The sequence below is a fragment of the Harpia harpyja genome, chromosome 4 (genome assembly GCF_026419915.1).
Source record: "Harpia harpyja isolate bHarHar1 chromosome 4, bHarHar1 primary haplotype, whole genome shotgun sequence".
Taxonomy (NCBI): Eukaryota; Metazoa; Chordata; class Aves; order Accipitriformes; family Accipitridae; genus Harpia; species Harpia harpyja.
Genome location: NC_068943.1, coordinates 85,606,488 through 85,626,220, shown reverse-complemented (window position 1 = coordinate 85,626,220; position 19,733 = coordinate 85,606,488). Strand labels below are relative to the sequence as shown.

The 19,733-nt window shown below is 39.5% G+C and overlaps 2 protein-coding genes and 1 long non-coding RNA gene across 3 annotated transcripts in view; 2 read left to right on the top strand and 1 right to left on the bottom strand.

The window, feature by feature from the left end:
- Nucleotides 1–1,558: 1,558 nt before the first annotated feature.
- LOC128140964 (keratin, type I cytoskeletal 19) lies at nucleotides 1,559–7,166 on the top strand. The gene is made up of 8 exons (XM_052785454.1): nucleotides 1,559–2,122; nucleotides 3,839–3,921; nucleotides 4,265–4,421; nucleotides 4,681–4,842; nucleotides 4,997–5,122; nucleotides 5,259–5,479; nucleotides 6,302–6,330; nucleotides 6,868–7,166. Exons 1-8 carry the CDS (start codon nucleotides 1,673–1,675, stop codon nucleotides 6,897–6,899), a joined length of 1,260 nt encoding a protein of 419 aa, XP_052641414.1. The 5' UTR covers nucleotides 1,559–1,672; the 3' UTR covers nucleotides 6,900–7,166.
- The window catches only part of LOC128140967 (uncharacterized), a 67,492-nt gene continuing 51,147 nt past the window's right edge, over nucleotides 3,389–19,733 (bottom strand). Inside the window, exon 3 of the long non-coding RNA XR_008234867.1 lies at nucleotides 3,389–3,991. This is a non-coding gene — a long non-coding RNA (uncharacterized LOC128140967). The remainder of the gene's footprint in view (nucleotides 3,992–19,733) is intronic.
- LOC128140961 (keratin, type I cytoskeletal 15-like) lies at nucleotides 12,743–18,370 on the top strand. The gene is made up of 8 exons (XM_052785446.1): nucleotides 12,743–13,358; nucleotides 14,059–14,141; nucleotides 15,087–15,243; nucleotides 15,734–15,895; nucleotides 16,041–16,166; nucleotides 16,310–16,530; nucleotides 17,374–17,399; nucleotides 17,906–18,370. The coding sequence occupies exons 1-8, from the start codon at nucleotides 12,819–12,821 to the stop codon at nucleotides 17,986–17,988; spliced, it is 1,398 nt and encodes a 465-aa protein (XP_052641406.1). The 5' UTR covers nucleotides 12,743–12,818; the 3' UTR covers nucleotides 17,989–18,370.

Genomic DNA, 19,733 nt, shown 5'->3' with positions numbered 1-19,733 from the left:
AGAGTTGTGTGAATGCAGCAGTCTCTACAGAAAGAACTCAGCTGTGATGTCCCTAGGCTACAGCATCACAGTCAGCTAAAGTATGGTACATATATGTCAAGTGATATATTCTGTACCTGAGTCACTGCAGAATTCCTCTTTCTGATACAGCCTCATAATTAGATACAGACCAATGGGGCTGTTGATACAGGTGCCTTGGCCAGCTTCCAGTTTGTATATTTGTTCTTTTATCCTCCCTATATTTGCCCTGCAGTTTGGCATTTCTCCCTGTACAAAGTGAGTACAGCCCTAATGTGTGGTCTAAAATAACTGATGCATTTTTTATGGGTATAGAAAGACTAGACAGGCCCTAGCACAGAGTATGCATTTCATTTGGCTTATCTTTAATTCTTTATTTTAGTATTAAATGGGTTTCTCATTGACACGTCGCAGCATGCATCTTGTGCTCCAAAGGTTCTGTTTAGTGGAAGCACTTGTAGGTGGCAGAATTTCTGCCCAGGCCTCGTTGTTCCCAGAAAGCTGCAAATGCTGGTAGGCCAGCTTACTCCTTTTTTCTTTAAAGCAGTTCTCCTGAGGAGTCCCAGAGGTTTGGAGGAAGTGCGGGGTGGCAAGTGAAAGAAAGAGAATGGAAGAAAAGATGTGAATATCCACTTGTATGTTAGGGATGCTCGTGGAGGAACTTGCAGTAACAAAAGCAACATTGTTTTTAAAAATTTGTCTTGGGTAACAGAGGACTTGAACATTTTAGAAATAACATTTTCATGAATCTCAAAGAAGAGTGATTATGTTTCTTCTGTTTACTTCTCCTTTTCAGTAGCAATGAAAAGACTAAATGTATAATCAGGTACTTTTTTTCTGTTGTTGCTCACTCCCCAGGTACTCAGGAAAGCTCAATGCTTATCTCTGCTACAATTATATGCTATGGTTCCTTGAAAAGGATTCTTGTTTCTGTAGAAAACAAGACTCTTTCAGACAAGGCATGTTCTCTGTCAGACCCTCTCTTCTACTGTCAGCCCAAAAGGAACTGAGAACAAAGAAAGAAACAGTTAAAATCTTAACTTCTGAAAGAATTTTTCTCAATGGAAATAAGGAAAACAAGAGGGGTGGGAACCTGTTTTGTCAAGGTCCACACATACTGTTCACCATTTGGGCTCCTTTCAAGCTCTGTTATGAGTCTACCAATTCACTAACTTAATCACTCTGTATTAAAACTCCTTCCTGAGATCACATGAAGAAAGTCATTGTGTGACTTTGCTATGGACACAGCGTTGGCTGCAGCAGGGCTGTGCGCTCCCAGCCCTTTTGCTTCCATATAGGTAAACTATAACTAGACTTATGAATGCTCCCCTCAGCAGGGTGACACCTCCTCTGAATCCCACCTTTTGCTTCAAGAGGCAACGGTTGGGGGGAGGGAATTAGCTCCTGTGCGTGAAGGTATTTGGGAAAGAAACACAGCCCACTTCATAGCAACTGACCAATAAGAGGAATTGCCGTGTTGGCAGAAGGCTTAAGGCTGATAAATTCCACGGGTCTCAGATAACACATTCTGGAGACAACTCCCATTGTCACAGGCATAAAAGAGGTAGGGTGGGGGAACGGAGCACACACTCCTGCCTCAGGATCACAAACTGTGTGAGCTGCAGCTTGGGTTAGGTCCTTGGTATTTCTTACCATGGCCAGTTACAGCTTCAGGCAAACTAGCTCTTCTGTGGCAGGGGAACCTGGTGGCTCCTCGGTCCGTTTTGGTGGAGGTTGCTTTAGGGCTCCAAGCATCCATGGGGGATCTGGTGGCATGGGTGTGTCGGTCTCTTCTGCTAGATTTGTCTCTTCTGGCCTAGGAAGCAGCCTGGGTGGTAGATATGGAAGTAGTTTTAGCAGCAGCTTTAGTGGTGGTTATGGTGGTGGTTTGGGTGGCGGTGATGGCCTCCTCTCAGGAAATGAAAAGGCAACTATGCAAAGCCTGAATGAACGCCTCGCATCTTACCTGGAGAAAGTGCGTGCACTGGAAGAGGCAAACTCTGATCTTGAAACTAAAATCCGAGACTGGTACCAAAAACAAGGACCAGGCCCAGCTCGGGATTACAGTCCTTATTACAAGACTATTGAAGACCTTCGAGACAAGGTAGGTGTTAATATTTATTAAAAATCATCCTAGATTTGCACTTAAGAAGGAAGCATAAAAACCCAAAGAGAAAAACTTCACCAGGAAAATACCCAGAAGACACTGCAGTTTATGAAAAGGAGAGGCAGATGAAATGAATATGCAATGATTGGGCGGGGTGGATAAAGAAAATTATCAGTTTGGAATTATCTACTGTTTTAAATGTTAGCTAAGAGAATGTACAAAACAGTCTGAGATGCCTTAGTACTTAATTCTCTGATAACGTTTGCTTTTAACAAAGCAGAAATATATACATACACACACATATATACACACACATACTAGTTGTATACACCTATATGACCAGTCAATATATATATGACCATATATATACACTAATAAATATAAAGAGAGACAAACCATGACAGCAACCTGCCTACCTCTATAATCTGTTACCTGCCATATAGCTTGAAAAGCTTCAGAAGCACATACACACTGCTTTAACAGTAAAAATAAGAATTGGTTACGTACAATTTTGTAAATGTGAAGATAGCAGCTCAAGATTTCATCACCATACATTTATTTTTCTTTCACATTTCACTTACTTAAGCTTGGAATTGACATAAGAGTGCTGAAACATTTGGCTTATGGAAAAAGGAAGTAGCAGACATGAAGTCATAAATCCGATACATAAATGCAGGATTTGCCCCAATAGCCCATGGGCACCTGATAACAGATTACTTTGAGATGATACACACCCCGGAAAACATAGGCAGTAGCTGATTAAACTATGTAAATAAATGAAAGAAAACTTGAGGTTTAGTTTTCACAGTTCAGCTTGGAGTTCATGACCGCTCCCACGCAGTTTACTTTCTCTTAGCTTCAACCCATTCACATTCTCTCCTGATTTCAAAAACTGAGCTCCAGTAAAGGCAGAAGTGGCAATTACATTTTATCCTTTCAGTATTCTTTTCCCTCCTGTCTTTTACTCCCCTTAGTTACGGGAGAGAAAATGTTGTTCCAGCTGATTTTGTGGATGACCTTTTGAGTTTTAAAAGTGGCAGGCAAAAAAGACATGTTTTCTAGGTAAAAATTAACAGGCATTACTTCTAAATAAACAAAATTTCCTTTACAGGCTTTCATGAAGCATTAGAAGAATCAGTAAACACTATCCTGGATACTCCAGGAAATAAAAATGTGTTCAAGGACTACACAAATGCAATATGAACCCATATTGTTTACGAAACACAAACATGTCATTTATTTTAAAATCATACAGACCTTGTAATCACTTCCTACTGTTAAGGAAATGTGTAATGAGAACAAATTCTGCCAAGAGGGGTCTGCAGACTTTGCTTCCTTTGCATCTCTCCAGGAAATAAGTTTGTCGCCTCCGTCCTAAAACATCACCTACCCCCTGGCTCACCAAAGTCCTCTCCCTCTAAGACAGCATGCAGTTTTGTCTCACTGTGGGACTTCTAGCTAAAAGCCACTTCATATGCCAGACAAGAGTAAGAGGACCTATCCGTAATGGACAATGATGGCAAAAGTACTGTTATAAATCTGTGCTACATATTTGCTATAGATCATTGATACTTTCCTACTGAGACCAAATAAAATACACTTCTATGTGGTGTAGGTACAGATGAAATAGAATCTTAACTCTTTTATCTTCAGATCGGGAAAGAAGATAACATAGTTGTTTCAGCCTCAGCAATGAACTCTCATTGTTTGTAGATCCTTGATGCCACTATCGACAACTCGAAGATCGTCTTGCAGATTGACAATGCCAGGCTGGCTGCTGATGACTTCAAAACCAAGTGAGTAATTTCTGAAAGGAAAAAGGTCTCTTGAGCAGGCAAAAATCCTTGTTGAGCCAAAGGGCAGCAGCTGTGAAAAAAGAAAGGAATGCCTATAAAATCTCTATATGAACACTAGTTTGATCCTGTTGTTGCAGTTCAGCCCTTTATGTATTTCCTGAAAGCACCATCTGTACCACAGAAAATTTTATATCATGTAAAATATGTGGAGAAAAGTCTAATGCTGGACAATATTTGCTACATCATAAAATCCTACAAAACCAGGCACATTTATAGCAAATAATGTTTCATAGTTGGCTGGCTTAATCAGCTAACCTGAATAGTTTTGTTTTGGTTTTTTAAGGTTTGAAACAGAGCAAGCTCTTCGCATGAGTGTGGAGGCCGACATCAATGGCCTGCGCAGGGTCCTGGATGAGCTGACCCTGGCTAGAACAGACCTGGAGCTGCAGATTGAAAACTTAAAGGAGGAGCTGGCCTACTTAAAGAAAAACCATGAGGAGGTAAAAAAACCCCAAGAAACGCTTTTGAAAGTGACATCAGAAAAACAGTGTGTGGAAATGTGGAGTCCCTCAGGATTGCCCTGAGCTCTCCAACAGTGAAGAAAAGATTTCTGTGTAGACTGGGAGACTAAAAATACCCCCTGCATGTATTTAAAGGGAGTCAGTCCGACCTTAGCCCTTGAAGAAAGAATGGAAGGTTCATAATGTTTTCAGTTTATGATTGTATTCTCTTTTGTCTTCCTCTGCCATGTCCACATAGGAAATGAGTGCCCTGGGAGGGCAAGTTGCTGGCCGAGTCAGTGTTGAACTGGACTCTGCTCCAGGCATTGACCTGTCCAAGATCCTGGCTGATATGAGAGACCAGTATGAACATATGGCTGAGAAGAACAGGAAGGATGCTGAGGCCTGGTTCCACAGCAAGGTAGAAAAAACTCCATACTATACAAATACTACCCCAAAAAATCCATGAAAGAAACAAAATAATTATTAAAATACATAGAACACTGCTGTGAAAGCCTTATGACCTCTACTTATAAAGGCCCCACAATTCTCATGTAATGTTTTTCCTATTTCAGACTGAAGAGCTGAACCGTGAAGTAGCTGTCAATACTGAACAACTGCAGAGCAGCAAGTCCGAAGTCACTGACCTGAGACGCACACTCCAAGGGCTGGAAATAGAACTTCAGTCCCAGCTCAGCATGGTACATTAAAATTTGCACTGCATTATTTCCCCCACCCCACCCCAAGTGAAATGGGTACATATTCCCCTCCCTACAAGGGGTCTTGCATCTGGCGGCAACCTTTTTGTGGTTTCCCCTTCAACCTCTCTGCCCTCAGAAAGCCGCGCTGGAAAGCACCTTGGCAGACACGGAAGGGCGTTACAGTGCCCAGCTGGCGCAGATCCAGGGCCTGATTGGAAGCATCGAGGTGCAGCTGGCTGAGCTCCGAGCTGATATGGAGCGCCAGAACAGCGAATACAAGATCCTCATGGATATCAAGACTCGACTGGAGCAAGAGATCACTACTTACCGACAACTCCTGGAAGGCCAGGAGTCCCAGTGAGTAACTCTGCTTGCTGCAGAAACCTTTTTGCTTAGCCTCATAAAGTTTGACCATGCCATCATGCTCATTTGCCACAGCACCACAGTAAACACAACTTCAAATACTCCCGGGGTTCTAAAATTTTAACAAATTAATTTTTCTGGACCATGGTGGAGCTAGAAATGTTACAATTCCCATTTACATTAAGTAAGTACCTCAACGAGTTTCTAAACAAAAAGGCAAACTGACAAACAGTACAAGAGATTAAATGCAACTAACAGTTAAAGTGATAACTAATCATTAGCTGCTTGACCTTCAGGAAACATAGTGCAGTTAGTAATGTTTTACAGAATATAAGGATTAACACCAAATTCCCATAAACTTCCTGTTACCAGTTAAATAGCTCTTGCCTCATAGGAATCAGTGCAGAAGAAAATACTCTGAAGAGAAGTGAAGGCAGGCAAGCTAGCTATTTTCAGACAGCCATTAAGTGACCTCCCACATGGGAGCACAGCTATCTGTCATTTCACATATAGCCTCAAGGACGAAAATATCTCATAGCCTGGAACAAAAAAAACGAGGTGTGAGTTGAAAGGTTTTGATTTCCTCTATTCCTTCTTTTCCATAATTTACTTTTCCCACTGCAGTTGTTTAAAAATATACTTCTTACAACAATTCCCTCTCCTGAGCTGAGAGGGAGAGCAAGGAGATGACCATCTCTTCTCTGACTATGTACAAAATGTACCTGATTAATAGAGAATTTGCTTTCATACATCCTCATCTTACACAGCATTTGATGTGTTACCTCTCCTTTCAACTGTTATCTCTTTGTTTTACAGGATGTTTGGCTCCCTTTCTGGAACTGATGGTAAGGTTTCTTTCTCTTTCAGGAAACCTTTAGGAGTGAAAGAAGTTTTATTTTCTAAAAGGAAATATACATATAGTATGGCAGTTGTGTCCATACTAGAGACTGGGCTGCTGCACTGATTTGTGTCACAGAAAAAAATCTAATAAGTAACAAATGATGACTCTGGCTAGAATTTAACAAATTTCAGTCATTAAAGGACATTAAGACATCAGAAAAAAATCTCAGAATATGCTACAGTAAAGGCTAAGTAAAGCACAAAATGCTTAATCATTCCCCCAGATGAAAGGATACAAGAAATTTAAGTTTGGCCAGCTCAGGGGAATTGTATGAACATGCAAGTAAAACTTGCCTTGAGCTTTTAAAGGTCAGCTGTATTGTAAAAGTGATGTATGATTCAAATCAATGCTATGAAGAAGAAAACTTCTGAGAGAACAGAATGAGAGACAAGACATAAACTAAGCTCAGCACCCATTGCAGAGTGGTCTCATGTGTGTTATACTTAAGTAATTGCTGTTCTTTCTCTCCATATTACTGTAGACAAAAGAGACAAGGTGGCAGGTGGAAAATAGTACTGAAAGTCCTCCAAATGTCATCTTCAAAATGAGAAAAAGCAGACAACACACAGGAATTGAAATGGAGAGGAATCACTCTAAACTGCTGGAAATTACTATCTTAAAGCACAGAAAATCCTTGGCCACACAAAGTTTAGGTAGATTCATCCATTTAGTGGTGATTAATTTGCAAATTGGGTTAGCTTTTCAATTATTTCTACTTCTTTCATGTACTGAATTGCTGTATCTACTCTAATAAAGATGATCATCTTCTTGCAATCTTAACTTCTTTTGAGTTATTGTGATACTGTTACTGAAGTTTGGGTTTAATCAGGCAGGACATAGCTAGCCAGCCTCCCTGACAGGTTAATGCTCACAATGTCTGTTGGTGGCTTGAGCTCCATCTCTGATTTCTCTAGCTCGTCTTGCTGGCAGGAGCTCTGAATATGGGGGCAACAGCATCCTCAGCCCCTCAGAGTGGGAATACAGGAATGACTTCTGTTTCTGACTACTATGGCTGTGCACTCTGAAGAGCAGTAGCAGTGAGATGTTAAGTGATTCCAGTAAGAAGCAAGAGCTAGGAGACATTTTGTTAGGGTAAAATATAAAGCTGTTAAAATGGCTTTAAGGTAACTCCTACAGAAACAAAGAGGAGTGAGCAACTGTTGTGAGATTTCTTCACTTACTTTCCCAGTTCATAAGGAGGTAACAAAGCTTTAGCACCACTTTTAGCCACCTACATTCTCATGCCATTGAAAGGATATTATCCTAGCTGAAATTCTACATGTAATCAGTAATTTCATTTCCAACTATCCCTCTGCAAGCCCACAGCCAAGGAAACTTTTCAGGATTTGTGCTAAAACAAAATCATGGCTATAGCCTATCACATTCCCACCTCCCACTATTACAAAAGGCACATAGTTATCTCATCAACTGAGGGTGAAATTGAAACAACAGTATGCCCAGACTAAAAGTAGCCCAATACTGCACTTCCCCAGAGTGGATCATCTTGCAGCCTGTGCTTCGGGAAGACATCATCAAATTCCTCAGCACTTGTCGCCTTGGACCTGGGAGGGAATAATTATTTCACCCTTGTTCACAACTCTATGTTCATAACAGATTAACAGAGTGTTCACATAGCAAGAGGCATGCCAAAGCTATGGACCTCCTCTATCAAGGTTGGGCAATCCTCTTCAATCAAGAGGCTCTGGTGCTTGTTTTGGTTCAGCAGTGACTCAGGTGACCTGTCAACATCAGTTGTCAGGTACTGACACAGACAATCCCAGCTTAGCCTCTGGAAATCTAGCATGACAGCATTAGGCAGTGGCTTCACTATGACAGGGAAAAACTGTGACAGGAAAGAAAAACAGTCACAAAAAGTAAGAATCAGCAAAGGGATACAGAGAACAGGACGAGATGGGAAGAACAGGGGGACTAAGGTGCTTTGGTGGAAACAAGTGCAGAACTGAAAGGGAGCAGTGGCATGAAAAGCACTGGCATACACGAGATGCAAGTGGTCCTTCAGAAGCTCACCCATTTATACGGTGTCCACTTTTGGAAGAGAAGAAGAAAGCTTTTGTGCATTAAATGCTTCAGTACAGGCTGTTCCTCAGTCCTGACACATTTTCTAATAAATGTTTTGTACCAAAATTATTCCCTACAACAGTTAGACATGGAATCCCTCCCAGATAAAAGAACAAACAACTCCGGGTCTCTTTTTTAATTTTAACAAATCCCACTCCCTGAGCGCGAGTTCTTGTGACAAAACCAGTCAGAGTATGAGATTACTGGTGCAGATTTCTTGTGTTGTATAGCCACAAGTGCAAAAGTCTGACAAGAAATTATCGTGCTCAAAGAATGCAAACTATAAGTTATAAGGACACTTTGCAAATGTATATTTTCAAAGACTGAATTAAATGCATGGTTAGAAAAAAAGATGTTTAAAAGGTTAACAGCTTAACAGTGTTTAAGAGGTTAAAAGTGCCAAGAATTTAATGAATTCATAAACCCTGCTAAAAAAATTGGGGGCTTCAGTGACTTGAAAGAATCTTGAAAAGGCTGGAATTCTTGTTTTTATAGTCTAATTTTAATTTCAGTTTATAATTTTATTGATTTTGTCCCCTATTTGTATGGTAATGAAGGATTTCTGCTGAAATGTTAAATATAAAATCACTCAGAGACTATAGAGTTTGGTTCAGAAAAAAAGTGTTTTCTAAAGGTATGTAATGTCTGCATGACGGTTTTATCAGCAAAGACTGAGATTATAAACAAGCTGCCTCGTGAATGGAACTCTGTCCTCCTGAAAGGAGGGCTAAAGAGCGTCAACTCCACTAATCCCGTAACAGAAGTAATAAAAGAGTTTGTAAAGCATAGACATGTCAGGGGATGTCTTCCAGGAAAGATCCGTGGAAGCATGACAAACCAAGGAGCTTATGCACCACAAGTACAATGCTGAGTACTGTGCAAATGATGAAACTGTGTGTCAAGGCATTGGATAAGAAATCTTATAGTGAAGCTAGTAAGAACAGAATAAAGGCATAAGCTTGAAATACCTTTTTTTTTTTTTTTTACTTCAGTAGGCTTCAATTTCCTTGTATAGACTATAAGAAGAAAATTTTGTAGGTTGAAGTTCACGTTCCAGCTGCAGAAAAGAGCTAAATGAAGAATGAACAGAGCAACACAGATCTCTACCAGTACAGAGATAGCACTGATTTTAGATGTTCATTTAAAGTCCTAAGAGGTTTTGAATCTGGAAGCGTTCCAAACCTCATGAATTTAGAGAAATGTAACTGCTTTTTTTTAAAATTACAGATAGAACATAGCTAAAATGCAGAAAAAATAATTGAAGAGAGGAATATGACTGTATGTAGAATTACACCTAGATCTAGAACTCAGCTAAAGACAGATGATTTTCACATACTTGTTCAAGTTCAGATACGAAATTAGATTCATCAAAACACTTTTGATTTCTAAACTTTTACTAATGTAAATACCAAATTGTATCTAATTTTCACCAAAGGAAGCTTTGCCTTACATAGTCTATTATAAAATGTAATAATGCATGTGGGGTTTGATATAGAAGTCTTCAATGTGGAGACAGTAATAAAACAACAAAATCTATATAAATAAATAGCACGAGTGAGTGAATTCTGAACACACACTCACATGCGCACACACACACACACTTGCCAGCAGTCTGCTCTCAGTGTACAGGTACGGACATATTTACCATTTCTCTTTCATCAGAAGAGCCAATGTTCATAAGTAAACTCTCAAAAGTGAAGTTTTTTTCTCTTTAGGAAAATACCTGTGAAACACAGCAACTGAAGCAAGCTGCAAATAAATGATCCATAACTGACCACCTCCAAATTTCACAGTGCTTCGTTGAGGCACCTTTCCTTGGATTCTCCTTTGGTTTGAAAATACTACTGACAATTTCTAGTAAAATATTAGGAACTATTTAGAAGTAGTTGTTTAATATGAAAGAACAAATAGCGAAGACAATGAAGGCAGGAATAAGCCTCAGGTCTGCAAGGGCTGCATTCCGCATTTACAAGCTTTTGATCATGGGGGACACACCCTAAGGATCTGAGTTTGATGGTTTACAGAAAATTGAAAAAGCCACAGAATCCCCACCACTACGGTTTTCTGAATTATGTTATTGGACATAATCTGTATTGGCTGCTTGATTTATTTTAATTTTTCCCAATGGTAAATATTCTACAGGAAAGAAACAGCTTTATATCTGCTACCTGTTTTTTATAAGTGTTCATCTGATAACAATCTAGAATAACACACAGGGCATTTTAAAAAGCAGCAAAGTGTGTTTCACCAGCAAGCTTCCAAAGAAGTTATAAAGACTGAATGAAAGAAGACTGAATGAAAAATCCCCAAAGTTTCCTGTTAAAGTTTATGGTGTTTCCTATAAGTGATTTTGCTAATTTTTTTTTTAAATGGAATTTGATCTTGCTTAGTGTGGGATCACTCAGAGTTAAACAGACCCTAGCAGCTTGCACACCTTAGGATATTTAAATTACAGGGGTCTTAAAGAAACTTTTTTATCTTTAGGAAAGTTTGCCTAAACTTGTTTCCTGAGATACTAACTCTTGGATATACACAGATTTGGCAAGCTACACAGAACCATCAATCTGCCCAACAGCAAAACTGAACTGTGGTGGCAGAGGTCCAGGTTCAGTTTGAAACATGTTTCCACAACTGTGAAACACCCTGTCTTTTCTAATCAGCTGAAGAATGAGTGGACATTCTCAGAACCAGGCTGTTAAGCTGTGTACCACAGCTAGATTTTTTATGTTTCTTTCTTCCCAAGTACACATCTTCCCCTACTAAAAAGGCTGCACATTTCCCTGAGGCTGCATTAAAGTCTCAACTGTAAACTTCAGAAAACCCCTCAGTATTCCAACAACTGGTATGAGCCTCAGTTTATCTGCAATCACCCATCCTGAATTCTAAGCTCATTTTCTGTTGATACGTACCATCAAAAACTGTGCTAAAAACAACGTTCTCCTTATTATGTTGTTAGCAAACATATTATTTTTCTTCTTTATTTCAAAGTTTTATTTTAAAATAATTTTGGTGGTTCCAAACTAGAGACCAGAGAAAGTTCCTCCCACCTTCCCTTTGTCCCTGCTTTTCTCCCTCCTCTCAACCCCCTGTTTCCTTAAACAATTATGTGCCTCAGTACCAATTTATTGTCTTACCATACCCCTACTTCTTCAACTGCAACTTGTGGTTTTCACCTGAAGAATGTCACCTTGTCGTGCAAAGAGAATGGGGATCTTTCTTCAAACTCCACACTATTGCCACACTCTCCACACACACATTATCCCCAGTGACACACCCCAGCAGGGTAAACAAGCAGTTAATATTTCCTTAAAAATCTCCCAAATCTGTTTTCCCATAATTATGCACTATTGAACAGAGCTGTATTACTGAGTTACTGCCTTTTGAATTTCACTAGCAAATTATTACATCTGAAATATACTGGTGTTTCAGACTCCCACTTTAAATGAGGTATTAAGATGACTCTTCTAAGTGCTTCTCAAATCTTATTTTCAAAAATTGCTTCATTTCATAGTGCATACTGGCATCAAACACAGTTATTGCTATCTGAACGGTTTCATCTTAAACCCAATTTGTTTACATTTTCCAAAAGTAACAGGAACTTAGTCCTCCCACATTTCTTCTTTTAATTGAATTATTTCCATCTTGTATTACCCTTCTTGACTATTTCACAAGCATTAGTAAATGAACTGTGCCCACTCTTCCCTGTACATTGATGGATGCTAATTGTTCCTCACACAATGCTATGATTATATGCTTTTTGTACTAAAAATTCAGACTCCAAAATCTAAATATTAGTTCCAAGCAAAGAACAGGAATAAGAACACATAAAATCCAATTCCAAATTTTCAGTGGGAAAAAAAATGGATAAAAAAAAAGAAATAATGGCGGGATGAACTGATGATTGTACATTTTTCAATGAAAGGAGAGTCTTACTTAAACTTCATTTAGAAAAAGTTAATTTTCTTAAAATAGCCATGGTGATTGCTGTAAATGGGTAAGTGGGTGTGGTTGGACTCACTTTGTTTTTCCATTCTTAAATGTCAGAGAAGTAAACTCCAAGTTTCAAAACTATAGCCTGAAGAAAAAACACTCATCTGAATCATCCCTTTTGTTTAATTAAAAAGAAAACCCAAGCCCTAGCCCCTGAGATGTACAGCCAGCTCTGTGAGGAATGTCATCATAATTGGCCTCACCTCTAGGGAGGAGAAATTTTGGAGGGAGGGCTGCAGGTTGGGTTTCTACTAACACCCTATCTTGAGGATATAAAAGAAGCACCAGGGCAGTGAAGACACATACTTTCCTCTTCTACACCAAGCTGAATAACTGACCTTAGCACCTTCTTGTGCTGCAGCTATGGCTAGTTCCTTCATGCAGAGCTCTTCTTCTACCTATGGTGGTGGCTTTGGGGGTGGTGGAAGCAGCAGCTCTCGCCTTTCCTCAGTCCGAACAGGAGGAACCTGCCGAGCTCCAAGCATACATGGGGGATCTGGTGGCAGGGGTGTCTCCATCTCTTCAGCTAGGTACGTCTCCTCTGTAGGAGGTGGGTATGGTGGTGGATTGTGTTCTGGTTTTGGCAGTGGTTATGGAGGAGGCTACTCTGGCTTTGGTGGTAGTGCAGCCTATGGCTTTAGTGGAGGAGCTGGCTTTGGTGGAGGTTTTGAAGTTGGTGGTGGCTTTGGTGGTGGTGATGGCCTTCTCTCTGGAAATGAAAAGATAACTATGCAAAATCTGAATGACCGTCTGGCTTCGTACCTGGACAAGGTACGAGCACTGGAAGCAGCAAATTCCGATTTAGAAATTAAAATCCGAGACTGGTATCAGAAGCAAGCTCCCACCAGCCCAGCCCGGGACTACAGTAATTATTACAAGATAATTGAAGATCTCCGAGACAAGGTATGACATTGATATGTAGAAGAGTTATAAGAATGCATTAGAATTGTGGAACTGCATATTCCACTTCTTCAAAATAAGCTAAAATAATTACAAAATAAATATTGAATTCCCCAACCCCAACTATATTGTGGTTATGAGCATTCTAGCAGAAAAGAGTAGCTTTTTCTCAATTTAAAAACAAAATATGTTATCCTGAAAATGTGACATTTGTTGATATTAAAATTATTGCACTAAAAATTAGCAAAACACGGCAAAATGTGTTTAGAATTATCAATATATTTATTCAGTAACCAAATAGTAAAGAATGTGAAAGGTAGGCCTCAAAGGCTGAAAAAATACTTCTCCTAGTTACAGATAAGATCGGGTGTTGTACAAATGTATTTTCTAACCATGTTTCTAATATTACACAAGGGTATCTCAGCTCTCTTATTTGCATATGGACTGTGGAAAAGAGCTTAGCATTTTTGGTTTTTCTCTATAAAAGCTGTAAGAATTACAGTGTGACCAAAGGCATCATAATAAATTGAAATGGCTCTTGCAATCCAAAAAGCATGCTTAATCAGTGACATCACAACAGAGGTCCATTTTTTTCTTCCTTCTTTGATGGTTTACAGCCTCAATAACTACCTACTATGTACTCAGGACCATGATATTTCACCATTATTCACAGGAACCTTTTTCTGTGTTTCTTAACTGCCAGATCCTTGCAGCTACGATTGACAATTCCAGAGTCATTCTGGAGATTGACAATGCCAGGCTGGCTGCAGATGACTTCAGACTGAAGTAAGTTTACCTGCAGCACATTTGTCTTCTCTCTCCTTGTCTCTCTCTCAAAACAGTTTTCTGAAGTTTAGTATTACTTTTTATGTAGAAAATAAAGTTCTTCAGTCACTGAAGGACACATTTCAAAATTATGGATAGGTATTTTTCCTCGATAACTTCTCATGGAAAAAACCCTGGCAAACAGAATCAATGTGATGAAGGATCAATTCAGAATATAAACCTGACAGAACACAGTATCCAGATCACTGAGCTGTTTACATAATAAATTATAGTTCGTGTCTGAGTTTTTTAGTTATGCTCTTAACTATTTTTACTAGCCTAAATCACAGGGGAAAAGACGACAGGAATAGGTTGGGATTTTCACTTAAAAAGAACCGAGTGGTGTGAAGAGATCGCTGTTCAGTTGCAGTAGTTCTCTCTCAAAGAGTCTGAAATTTAGAAAAGAAAGACAAAGAGTAATTTGGGGCTTATCCAGCTCATGGACTCAGCAGTACATCAGACACTGCTGAAAAGATGATAAAGATACTTGCAAAACTGATTTATCTTGCAGTGATGTACCTGCAGGTTTGTATTTTCTCCTCTATTGTGTTAGGCAGAACTGGGCAATCTGTGCTTTCCTTCACACCAAATTTGAGAGGACACTGCAAATGGACTGTCCTGTGTGACAACTTTTCTATTGATGCTGATAATCATTATTAGGTTCTGCAAAGTGAAATGTCAGGTACTCCTCAAGAAAAAAATCAGATGGCAATGCATGTAGTTTCACATGTCATAGTTGGACGTTGGAAAAAACATCTTTACTCCCTTTACACTTCTTTCAATATACATGTTTTCATTTATAGCCCACTGTTCCTCCTACATTCAAGACAAAATTTCATAGTTTTATAGCTCTACTGAATACAAACTCGTACATATTCCAGTGCTTGTTTCTTTTTTAAACTGCAGATATGAGAATGAGTTGTTCCTGCGCCAGAGCGTAGAGTCTGACATCAACGGCCTGCGCAGAGTCCTGGATGAGCTGACTCTGTCCAGAGCTGACCTGGAGATGCAGATTGAAACACTGAAGGAGGAGCTGGCTTATCTAAAGAAGAACCATGAGGAGGTGAGAGTCCGCATCAGTACAGAGAGGAAATTACTTCCCTTTGGAATTTATGCCTCTCCTGTGGGGAGGGGGAAATCCAAACAAAAAAACCCAGAATGACAACATTGCAGCTTAATAAGAAGAAAACTGATATTAAAAGAATCCAAAGTGTGCCCTGAGAAGCTTTTATCTGATTCCAAACTGTTCAGACCTATTCGTTTCAGTTTGACATTCATAAGCACATGACAGGTCACTGAGATACATAAGCTGAGTAAAAGAAACATACATATAAGTCACATGTAAATATGTGTGTGTTGTGTGTGAGTATACAGAGAGTAGAAAAGCATGTGTGATGAGAGATAAAATTTGATAAACATTTTTTATGTGTGTTCCACCTATGATACTTGATAATAAAAGTACTGCATACCACTGCATGGATTGCTGATGGCAGAAAGTATATAAGAAGAGAAAGCCTAATCCTTTTTGTGTCCTCTGCCTTCTGCCCGTCCAGGAAATGAAAGAGTATTCAAATCAGCTAAGTGGAACAGTCAACGTGGAAATGGATGCGGCTCCTGGCATCGACCTGACCAGAATTCTCTCTGAGATGAGGGAACAGTATGAAGCTCTGGCTGAGAAGAACCGTAAAGATGCTGAGGCCTGGTTCTTCACTCAGGTATAGTTACACCAATAAACAGCAAACTGATGCATTGCCTCATTATTACTGCCCCAGCAGATAGGATGGGCCCTCCCTTGCTCAAAATAATTGAAATTTTTTTATACAATATGTACATGATTTTACAGTTGTTTTTTTCTTTCAGACTGATGAGCTGAACCGTGAAGTAGCCACCCATACACAACAGATACAGACTGGCAAATCAGAGATCACAGAACTGAGACGCACGGTCCAGGGCCTGGAGATTGAGCTCCAGTCGCAGCTCAGCATGGTATGGAGCTATCCTAAGCACATCACAAGTCATTACTACTACTACACTCTCCCCTTCCTCCCTCCCTATCTTGCCTCTCCTTAGACTCCCCCTCTGTGGGAAAAATCTGCATGCTAACCTATTCTGACGTTATTCTGCTTTAGAAAGCTGGACTGGAAGCCAACCTGAGAGATACAGAAGGACGATACTGCGCACAGCTGGCACAGATTCAGGCCCTCATCACCAGTGTTGAGGAACAATTGAGTGAACTTCGATGTGACATGGAGCGTCAGAACCAGGAGTACAGAATGCTCATGGACATCAAAAGTCGCCTGGAGCAGGAAATCGCCACGTACCGCCAGTTGCTGGAGGGCCAGGACTCTCAGTACGTTGCTATATACAAATCCTATGATGATTAGATAAGGTTAATAACATGATGCATTGTAAAGCAGTAATTTGTGGTTGCTAAGCTGACTCCAGATTACTAAATTACATTCACTGCACATGCAGCCTTTAGAGTACTGGCAAAACAGATGCCCAGCAAAATCCCAGGTGTTGCTATAACTCAAGCTGAATCTCCAGAACAATTGTGCTGATGATTTGAAAATATAAATGCAACCATTTTGACTACAATGAATTATAGAAGGCACCAGGCACCATATGTATGTCTTACATAATCCTCTTGTTGCACTGGAATAATAGCCTTCAGCCTGAAATAACCTATAAAAACCTGTTCTCAGTATTTCTTTAGCTCTTGGTTTTCTACACTTGTGCACAGAGGTGAAAATATTCATCATCATACACCAGTACTCCCAACTAGAAAAGAACTTGGTACAGACCACAGCTTACTTTAGTAAAGTCTATGTTTTAGTGCCCATTTCCCATATCTGATCTACACATGGAATTACTTTTGATTTCTGAGGAGGAATCAGCTCCTTAAATTGTTTCTAGATGATGCCACTTTGAGAAGAGAAGTATATAGAGACATATCAGGACCAAGAACAGGTCTGACTGCTGTTCATATTTCCTATTGAGTAGATAGGAGTGGCCTTCAAAGCAGAAAGCACCTTAACAATAACACTAGTAACCACACACCTGAGAAACAACCCATTGAAAGAAGCAGTGTGAAATCATGGCTATTCACACGCAGTGGTTCCTAAATAGATCAATGGTTTCACTGGACAGGGTTGGTGATGGTCATTAATCAAATATTTCTTCTTTTCTACAGGATGTCAGGAGTGAACCCTAAGGATGGTAAGAAAATTTTGATTTAAAGAGGGGTTGAAATGAATTTACAAAATAGGATTAAATAAACCTATCTTTTTTGCCTTGGATTTCCTCTTACTAACACAGATTGCATTCTCTCTGCAATGACCACTTTCTTTATCATTTAGAGACAAAAATATAATACTTTATCTTATTTCATGTGCACTTTTGAAACCAGTAGCTTGCCAAAATGATTGCATGAACTCATGGCATTCTAAAATAACAAAATCTCCCAAAGATTCCTAAGCTCCTCTGCTGATTCACGCAACATACAAGATACATCCAACACAGACATGTGATGTGCACTCTTAAGATTTACTGGATGAGGACCAGTAGGGAGAGAAGATAAGATGTCAAGGCAGTTGCCCCTTTGATATGAGAAAAAGATCTTGTGAGGAAACAAACAAAAAAAACCCCATCACACAGCTCTTCAGTGTGTTAGCAGTGCATTTTTTTTTCCCTAGTTGAATTTTTTTTTTTTTCTCCTACAACAGCACCTCTGAGCAGTGGAAGAGTTCGCATAGGCATGGAAGATGGTGGAAAACCTGTTTCTACTCATGAAAGGAGATTCCAGTAAAGAAATACTGAATCCCTTCTTGCATATGACACCATATAAAACCAGTGCAGACTACACATTCACTAATGCTAGGAGAAATATCCTTTTACTTTCGCCAAATCACAAGAATGTAATCCAAGAATGTGCAACAGCTTGATGCCTTTCCTTAAATTTGCTCTCCCTTTTCACACAATCATTTGGCTCTATGGGTCAGAGATGGCAACCTTGTTTTCTGCCAGTAGCTATATAGTTTCCTTATGAAAGAACCTACATAATAAAGTTTCTGTTATGCTCGTGCAAATATGTCCAGTCTAATGTTGTTTTTTTGAAGTCGGTATGGCATTGCCATACACATGACCATACACCCGCCCTAACACAGTGCTTCCTATAACCCAAAACAAGAGGTGCTCAACGTATAACAACAATAGCAGTAATAACTTTAATAATAATAATAAAGATGATGACGAACAGATATAAAGTGCCATTAGATTCTCCCAGGAATCTGAAGCTAATATCGGTAAAAAAACTGAGAAGATAATGCAAAAAACCCTTAAGCAATTTTGTTCTGGGTTCAAAGTGCACAACATGACTACAATTCGTGCACGAATAAAATGCACCTCTGAAAAAAATTAGTATTTTTCCATATATCTATTTATGTTCCTGCACTTCCTTCAGCAAAAAGGCAAATTCCCTTAGCTCTCGAGGAAGCACTAGGCAGGGTCCAGGTGAAATGAACTGTTCAAGCAGAGTTTGCTGTGACTATTTTGGTTTTCATACATAAGGAAGAAACTCACCAGCCTGTGTCATTACTGTAGCTGTTGTATTAGCAATACTGCCTTTTCTCAGCAATAAGTTAGTCTGCAAATTTACACCAGTGTAATTGGAGTTGCTTAATAAAGATTTAAGAGGCTACTAAGTCCCAACTTCAGAAGCATATAAATCATTTACAGAAATGCTGTATTTTGCTAACATAACCTGTTTGGAAAATTTGTTGTTAGCCTCATCACTGGGTATTTCAATCCACATAGTAGTATCTACAAAACCAGTATGATTTCTAGAATTACGTATTTTATTTTCCTTCCAACCTCCTTAGAGCCACTATTTTTCTGTGTTCAATTTACTGACATTTAAAAAAAAAAAAATCTACAGTGCTGGCACCAGCTGCAGTTTAGCCATGAACGAGGCTGCAGGATCATTGGTATACCACTGTCAAGAAATATACATAGCGCTGGTATTCTCACTGGAAAGAACTGAGAAGAGGTTCATGCAAACTTCAGCAAAGCAACATCACAATCTACCAGAAAAGAAAAACCGAACAATACAAATGATATTCCTTCCTGATCCGGAAATCAGGTGACTATTATATGTTATCACTCAGCAAGAGAGAAATTCTACAGCCAAAGGCTGCTATCCATTTGTATTTCAGATGGAGGAGTTGAACCAACAAGTGAGGTCGCAGGATATCTACCTGTACAATGTAGGTGTCAAAATATTCTGCCTATACTTAACCTGCAGCCTATAAATTCAGTTCAGTTTGCTTTTCATGTTCCAATTCCCAAATAAAGCAACTCGGGACTTTGCATTCCTCAGTTCCCGCTAGCTTGGGCCTGCCTATGAAACAAAGAACAGCCACCATCCAATGGTGCCATCTGCTGACAAGGTTTTATTTTCTTACTCTGATCCTTTCATTCTGTACTCTGTGGATTAAATAGTTGACTAAAAACAAGTCCCACAGTGCCAGCCTGACAATGGAGAGCCGTGTCTGG

What these genes read in the sequence shown, in the direction of transcription:
- LOC128140964 (XM_052785454.1), top strand. Translation starts at nt 1,673, where the DNA reads ATGGCCAGTTACAGCTTCAGGCAAACTAGCTCTTCTGTGGCAGGGGAA. An exon ending in AGGCCTGGTTCCACAGCAAG is followed by an intron (nt 4,843 to 4,996) that starts GTAGAAAAAACT and finishes TTCCTATTTCAG; the next exon opens with ACTGAAGAGCTGAACCGTGA. An exon ending in CTGGAAGGCCAGGAGTCCCA is followed by an intron (nt 5,480 to 6,301) that starts GTGAGTAACTCT and finishes TTTGTTTTACAG; the next exon opens with GATGTTTGGCTCCCTTTCTG.
- LOC128140961 (XM_052785446.1), top strand. Translation starts at nt 12,819, where the DNA reads ATGGCTAGTTCCTTCATGCAGAGCTCTTCTTCTACCTATGGTGGTGGC. An exon ending in TTGAAGATCTCCGAGACAAG is followed by an intron (nt 13,359 to 14,058) that starts GTATGACATTGA and finishes CTTAACTGCCAG; the next exon opens with ATCCTTGCAGCTACGATTGA. An exon ending in GCAGATGACTTCAGACTGAA is followed by an intron (nt 14,142 to 15,086) that starts GTAAGTTTACCT and finishes TTTAAACTGCAG; the next exon opens with ATATGAGAATGAGTTGTTCC.